The sequence below is a fragment of the Arachis stenosperma genome, chromosome 8 (assembly GCF_014773155.1).
Source record: "Arachis stenosperma cultivar V10309 chromosome 8, arast.V10309.gnm1.PFL2, whole genome shotgun sequence".
Lineage (NCBI taxonomy): Eukaryota > Viridiplantae > Streptophyta > Magnoliopsida > Fabales > Fabaceae > Arachis > Arachis stenosperma.
In genome coordinates, this window is record NC_080384.1 from 50,667,421 (window position 1) to 50,674,623 (window position 7,203).

The 7,203-nt window shown below is 34.1% G+C and overlaps 1 protein-coding gene across 1 annotated transcript; it reads left to right on the forward strand.

Annotated features, from left to right (window-relative positions):
- Positions 1–375: 375 nt before the first annotated feature.
- Positions 376–3,917, forward strand: LOC130943868 (patellin-3-like). The gene is made up of 4 exons (XM_057871931.1): positions 376–1,689; positions 2,064–2,188; positions 2,296–2,431; positions 3,358–3,917. The coding sequence occupies exons 1-4, from the start codon at positions 490–492 to the stop codon at positions 3,604–3,606; spliced, it is 1,710 nt and encodes a 569-aa protein (XP_057727914.1). The 5' UTR covers positions 376–489; the 3' UTR covers positions 3,607–3,917.
- The last annotated feature ends 3,286 nt before the right edge of the window (positions 3,918–7,203 follow it).

Below are 7,203 nucleotides of genomic sequence, written 5' to 3' on the forward strand. Positions count from 1 at the left end.
TTGTTTATCGCCAAACAGAATACAAGAACACAAAATTTTGTGTATTTGTCCATTGATATCTTGTCCAATAGTCGTGTTCTCGGAAACAAAACAAACGCAACCTAACATCACTTTACCAACACAAGTTGGAGAATGAAAAGAAGTGTGAATGATAGTATGATACCGTTGGGCTGTGTAAACTTGCAGGCAGTAAGGCCTACAGTTTTGGGCCCATTAATTTTGGTAAACAAAAACACCGTTACATCCAGGCCATTGGGGCCACAATATTGGGCCCACTGGCCCATATTCCAAGTTGGCACAGTCTGTCCCCCCTGTCTTTCTTGTTTCTTTATAACTTGCTTCTCTCCACTAACCCCCTCTCCCTTCACGGTTCACACCACTATCTCCATTCTCTCCCTTTCTCTCTCTACTAACAAATTTTGAATTTGAGTTTGTTGTAAGTTGTAACTGTCATTTTCATTCACGCTTAGCTTAAAATTGAATTCAACAATGGCAGAGGAAGCTCCAAAGACATCACCATCACCACCACAAGAGGAAGCAGTGTTGCATGTGGAACAAGTTATGGTCACTGACGTTGACGAGAAAGAACACTCCACCACCGCCATTGTTGAGAATGAGAAGGAGACAGAGAAAGAGCATGTTGCTGAAGATGAAAAGAAAGAAGAAGAAGCTTCTGTAGCTGCAAATGAAAATAATGCTGGCGAGGATTCAAAAGCATGTGATGATGAGAAGGTTCCAGAATCAGGTTCGTTCAAGGAAGAGAGCACGAAGGTTTCTGAACTTGCTGAGACTGAGAAGAAGGCACTTCAAGAGCTCAAAACCCTAATCCAAACTGCACTCAACAATCGTGAATTCTCTGCACCAAAAGAAGAAAAGCCTGCAGTTGAATCTGATGTAGCAGAAGAAAAGAAGAAGGAAGAAGAAGAAGCAGAGAAAAACCACCTAATTGAGGAGAAAAAGGATTCATCAGAAGAAAAAGAAGCTGCAGCAGAAGTGAAAGAAGCAACAACAACAGCAGAAGCTTTATCTTCTTCTGTGGATGATGACGAAGCAAAAACCGTTGAGGCCATTGAAGAAACCGTGGTGGCAGTTTCTTCCACAACTGAAGCTGAAGAACTAGCTCCAAAGAAGGAAGAAGAGTGTTCGCCATTGTTGGTGCCAGAAGAAGTCTCAATCTGGGGAGTGCCGCTCCTCGCCGACGAAAGAACAGACGTGATCCTCTTGAAGTTCCTCCGCGCACGTGATTTCAGGGTAAAAGAAGCGTTCACCATGATCAAGAACACGATCAAGTGGCGAAAGGAGTTCAAGATCGACGAATTACTGGAACAAGAAGAAGAAGATAATATTTTCATTAATACAATGGATTTTGAAAAGGCGGTATACATGCACGGATACGACAAAGAAGGGCACCCCGTGTGTTACAACATCTATGGCGAGTTCCAGAACAAGGAGCTGTATAAGAAGGCATTCTCTGATGAGGAGAAGAGGGAGAGGTTCTTGAAATGGAGGATTAGGTTCCTTGAGAGGAGTATTAGGAAGCTTGATTTCTGGCCTGGTGGGATATCCACCATTGTTCAGGTTAATGATCTCAAGAATTCACCTGGTCCTGCTAAGTGGGAACTTAGACAAGCAACCAAACAGGCCCTTCAATTGCTTCAAGATAATTACCCTGAATTTGTTGCCAAACAGGTATACACCATTGCTCTTCTTAGATCTTTTCTTTTAATTCTTTATCTTAGAAATCTATAAAATTTGCTGTGTGTTATCGGAACAAATGCACCATTTATTTTGGGGGTTCGAATTGCCTTGCAGATGCAACAACTTCACCAGCTGCAAACTCTTAAATGGAGCTCTAATCCTCGACGAATTAGTCGTTTGGGAATCCAAAAAATCTATAATTATGACTTAGAAGACAAAACAATTAAGAATTTCTTGTCTTGTCTATTTTCTACTTATGCTAAAATTATATATGTTTATCTTAAAAAATGTGATTAATAAATATCAAATTCTATGATCTATAATCAAAGATTATAAAAGTTTTGATGTGTGTTTGTGGTTTGTAGGTGTTTATCAATGTGCCATGGTGGTACTTGGCAGTGAACAGGATGATAAGTCCATTTCTGACACAGAGAACGAAGAGCAAGTTTGTGTTTGCTGGTCCTTCCAAAACAGCCGAGACCCTCTTAAGGTGGGAAGCCATGCATAATAAACACTATTCAATCTTTTCCTTCTTCCTTAGTTACTATGGTTTTGCTATGTTTGTATATCTGATTTAATGCTTTGTATTATTTTCAGGTACATTGCAGCTGAGCAACTTTCTGTGAAGTATGGAGGACTAAGTAAAGATGGGGAATTCGGAAATAACGATGCTGTTACCGAGATAACTGTGAGACCAGCTGCTAAACATTCTGTGGAGTTTCCAGTTACTGAGGTGGGTCTCATGCATTGTTATTGTCTTTTCTTTCTGTCTTCTGTTTTTCGTTCAGAAGATGAGAATCCAAAGCATTGTACCATTGGAATGCGTTACCTCTCTTGGCCTAGGATTCCTCTTTTCTCAACACTTTTATATTCAAACATCTTATGTGAAAATAAATGTATGTGCATTCAACCCCTCTTTAGACTCAAAATTCATATTTGTGGCATTTAAAATTGGCTTTTCATTTTTGTATATATACTTGGATAAAATGAGGACACCAATTTTAAGATACAAATGAATACTTTTAGTGAATGAAATATATTAATACCAATTTAAATGTGCAATTATTGTTACTCTTTTAAATTTATTTTGAGGGTTTGAATTTGCATATTCTTAGTTCTCATATTTTATGCAACAAAGGGTGCAGACAGAGTAGGCCCATGCTCTAGGAACAAAAAAGTGTAAAGCAATACCCCATAGAATACTAAACTATGAATAATTGAATAGTCATTTAATATAGTAAGTTTAGGATTTGGATTCATGAAAAATACAATAATATTTTATTATCTTTTTGTCTCTGTATTAGAAGGCAATAATTGGATTTTTTTAGATCTTGATCTCTAATACTAGCCATGTTTTGTTGTCTTGGTCCATGTCTGTAGCTACCCAATAAAATACAATAGGATCTATGTGTTGTGATACTATTAATTTGTTAGGTTGATAAAATGATGAAATTACCTACCATATAAACTTTGTCATGTATTATATATTATATTACTAACTAAGAAAATATTATTGTTGAATCAAGATCATGCAGCATTTAAATTTTAAACCAATTATTTAGTTTTATTATTAAACACGTTGTTATTATTAGATGATCATAGTACTATGTATAGAAATACATTAATTAATTATGACTTGGAATTTTGTAAAAAATGCAGAATTGTGTATTGTCTTGGGAGATGAGAGTAATAGGGTGGGATATAAGTTATGGTGCTGAATTTGTGCCAAACTCAGAAGGAAGCTACACAGTAATAATTCAAAAAGCTAGAAAGGTTGCACCATCAGAAGAACCTGTTCTTTGCAACAGTTTCAAGATTGGTGAACCTGGCAAAGTGGTTCTCACCATTGAAAATCAAAGCTCCAAGAAGAAGAAGCTCTTGTACCGCTTGAAGACCAAACCTGAGTGAGAACAAACTTTTCAGCTCTTTATATGAATAGGAAAAGTGCTACTTTCATTTTGATCATTATTATTTTTACTATTATTAATTATGTGTTCTTCTTTTCCCTTTTTCCATTATTACTATTATTGGAGGGCATCTTTTTGTTTTTTGAAATCTTGTTATTCACATTGATGGAGAGACATATATTAATTACATGTGTAAATTTCATTTTAATTATTTTGTAAATTTTGGTGGGGACGTGGGGTCTATTTATTTTTATATTTATATACTGTTCTATATCTTAGCTGTTTATGGTGGCTGTGTCATAAAAGTGTTGGACATTACATGATCTGTGTTTTCTTGCAATGAAAAAGGAAAAAGGGTTGATATGAATATGTAATGGCTTTAACATATCTGCCTTGGAATTTTCCTGCACTTATTCATTGAACAACTTGAAAGACAGCTAGTTACATAATTATATTACAGGGCCAATTTCTACTTGAAATAAAAATAAAAATAAATAAATAAACTATTAAAATGGTACGTCATTAACAAAAACAAATTCTTAAAAGATGGTAAGGATAAAATATATGGCCTAGTTACATATTACCATAGAATTAAAATATATGCTAGGATGTATAAATATCTTGACCAAAATATAATTTTTTTTATTTATCTTTTAATACATTCATTTTGACGGAGGGAGGGGACAATCAAAATTATTTTTAATCTTATTTTAAATTTAAAATCGTTCTAAATATTTTATTTAATATTAAAATCGTCCGTAAAACAATTATACTTTCGAATCATCTCTCTATCACAACTTCTTTTTCTCATTTACATCTTTAGAAGAGAGAGAAGCAAAGATGCATAGAATGATGAGAGAAACGGAGACTCAAAGAGAAAGAAATCTAGCTCTCGCTGCACTTCACTGTCGCCGCCGTCGGCGCCTTTGTTCTTGTAGTTCTGCGACTCGTCACTCTTGCGCCTTTGTCCTCGTAGTTCTGCGACTCGCCTTCATTCTTGCAACGCCGTGACTCGCTCTCGCCTCTCTGTTATTTCCCTCATCTTCTTCGTGTTCGTCTTCCTCTTTTTTCCACTCTTGTTCCCGCCGTTCCCTTTGTTGTTGCTCTTTCTTTACCGCTATTGATATATTTTGACTGTTCTTGTTGATTAGATTTATAGATTTTTGGGTCTTGTAATTAGAGATGAATTTGGAAATTTCTGAATGTTTTAATTAGATCTGAGTTTTGTTAATGGAAGAAAAAGAAGAAAAGTGAAACTTTAGAAATAAGGGATATTTTCGTTATTTAAAAAAATATTTTATTCAAAAAGACAATTTTATTAATAATAAAAATATTAGGGACGATTTTCAATCCAAAATAAGTTTAAGGACGATTTTGATTTTGACTTTAAATTTTAGGGATTAAAATAATATTTATTCTATAATTTTATGATCAAATAATTTTTATGTGATGAAAATAAAAAGATGTGTATAAATTTATTTTAAAAAATTAATAAAAATAAAATAATATATTCTTTAAAATAAATATCTAACTATTTATAAGAATAAATTGTTATCTCTTTATTTATTTTTTCTCTCACTATAGCATGCACTTAATTTGAATATGCTAAATATATATGTCTGCCATTTCATGAGAAGACCATGAATTCACAAATTATTAGTACTATTATTAAGACATTAAAGAGACCATAACTTATTCAATGTTTCACTTTTAACTTCCTTTTTTGCACCTAAACCCCACTCATTACTCTCGGGTGTTTTTCAACACAACTTTTGAGCCTTTTAAGGCATGAACATCATTTTAGACCAACAATAAGGCTTTGCCTTAATAAATAATAATTGAAATTACAAATTAGAGTAAACATGTAAAATTAACTCATAAAAAATTTTACTTAGATATTTTTTTATTTCAAAGAATTTTTGTTGTTTAAAAAATTTTAAAATACTATTTTCATCAGATAGATTTTTCTATTATTTGAAATAGATTAATTTATCGTATAATGATAATTTTTAGAATATAATTATTTTATAATAAAATCAGTAACAACTTATTTATCCGATATAATATATTAAAAATTTAATTTGAAATCAAAACTTGGAAATTTTGTTTAAAATTAAAGCATTCGATTTAAAATTCGTTTGGAACTAACTCCAATGTTTACTCTTGAAATTAACTCAAGGTAGTCCACATGTCCCAATATATGTTTATTTAATTTGGAAGCAATTACCAACAAGTTAGCAAAACAAGACCAATGTTTGTAAAGGGCATGGGTTAATTGTAAGGTAAGCATTAACTTAGGGAGTTCAAATTAATCATTACTCTATTTATTAGTATTTATTCTTAGAGATGAGGGATCAAATCATTGTTGGAATCTTTGAAAAATTTAGCATTTTAGTAAGGAAAAGTATGCGGAGCCAATGTAATTGCTCTATAATATGTACAATGAAGATAATTTTGTAATTAAAATCAAATGATAATTAAAACAATTAATTATTATTTATTTCAAATTTCAAATTCGAAGAAAATTAGGATTCTTTATTTGTTGTTACCTCTTTTATCTAATCCTCTCTCCTTTTGACCTAGCAGAAATTCCCTCCCCCAATTTGACCGAACAGCCACTGAAGAGAGCCCCACCGCCGGCGTTAGAGAACCAATCTCCATGAAGTCCGCTGCAACCTGAGCAGTCGGCTCTACCCAACCGGTCCTCTCGCACGATTGGAATCTTCCCTTCACGCTCGGTGTTCGCTACTGCCATCATCCCGTGCGCCTCCCTTATGCTACCGTCAAGCGTCGGTCGTCGACTAAGAGCTCTCCGTCACCATCGCCTGGCCGCCGGACATCCACACGCCTGTGTGGACATGTGTCGCATCATACTCATCTCTAAACGCAGCGTTTTCTTTGCGCCGCCTGTGGTCTGCCGTCAATGAATCCAACGCCACCGTTCTCTCTGCCTGATCGCGACGCTTCTCTTCGTCCCCCTCTTGGACTATAAACGGTCAGTATAAAGCTATCATTCTACTCTATAGTGTATGTTTGTTTGATACCTAGATTTCAGATGTTCTTTGATTTTGGGTTTGGCTGTTTAATGTGCTTGATGTTAGATTTTAATTGCTGCAAATGTTATGAACTGCTAGATAGACCAAATATAAAAGTTTAATTCCTGATCTTGTAATTGTTATTAGCTTTTTGAAATCCAAAAATAGTTATAACTCAGCATAATGTAGCTTCATTTGAAATTGGGTGCGAATCTAAGATTCAAGTACTATATACAGTAGTTATTTTTATGGACAAAGTGGATGTTTATCTGCTTTATGCCATTGCTTTGTTACTTGATTTGCTAGATTGTGCATGCACATGCTCCACATGTTTCTTTTATTATGTGGTTTAGATTGGATTTTATTTAATTTTGGTTGAATTGAAGTTGAATCTGAATTAAGCCATTTAAACATGGTATTCAATTGGATGCAGCTTCTTCTTACACAGAAACTCTAGAGCTGTGGCAAAGGTTGAGCATTTGGAAGCCACTCTTTTTCTATTTAAACCATTAACCCCATAGACCAAGATTAAATAGATGATTTAACAAACCTTGAGTATTTTT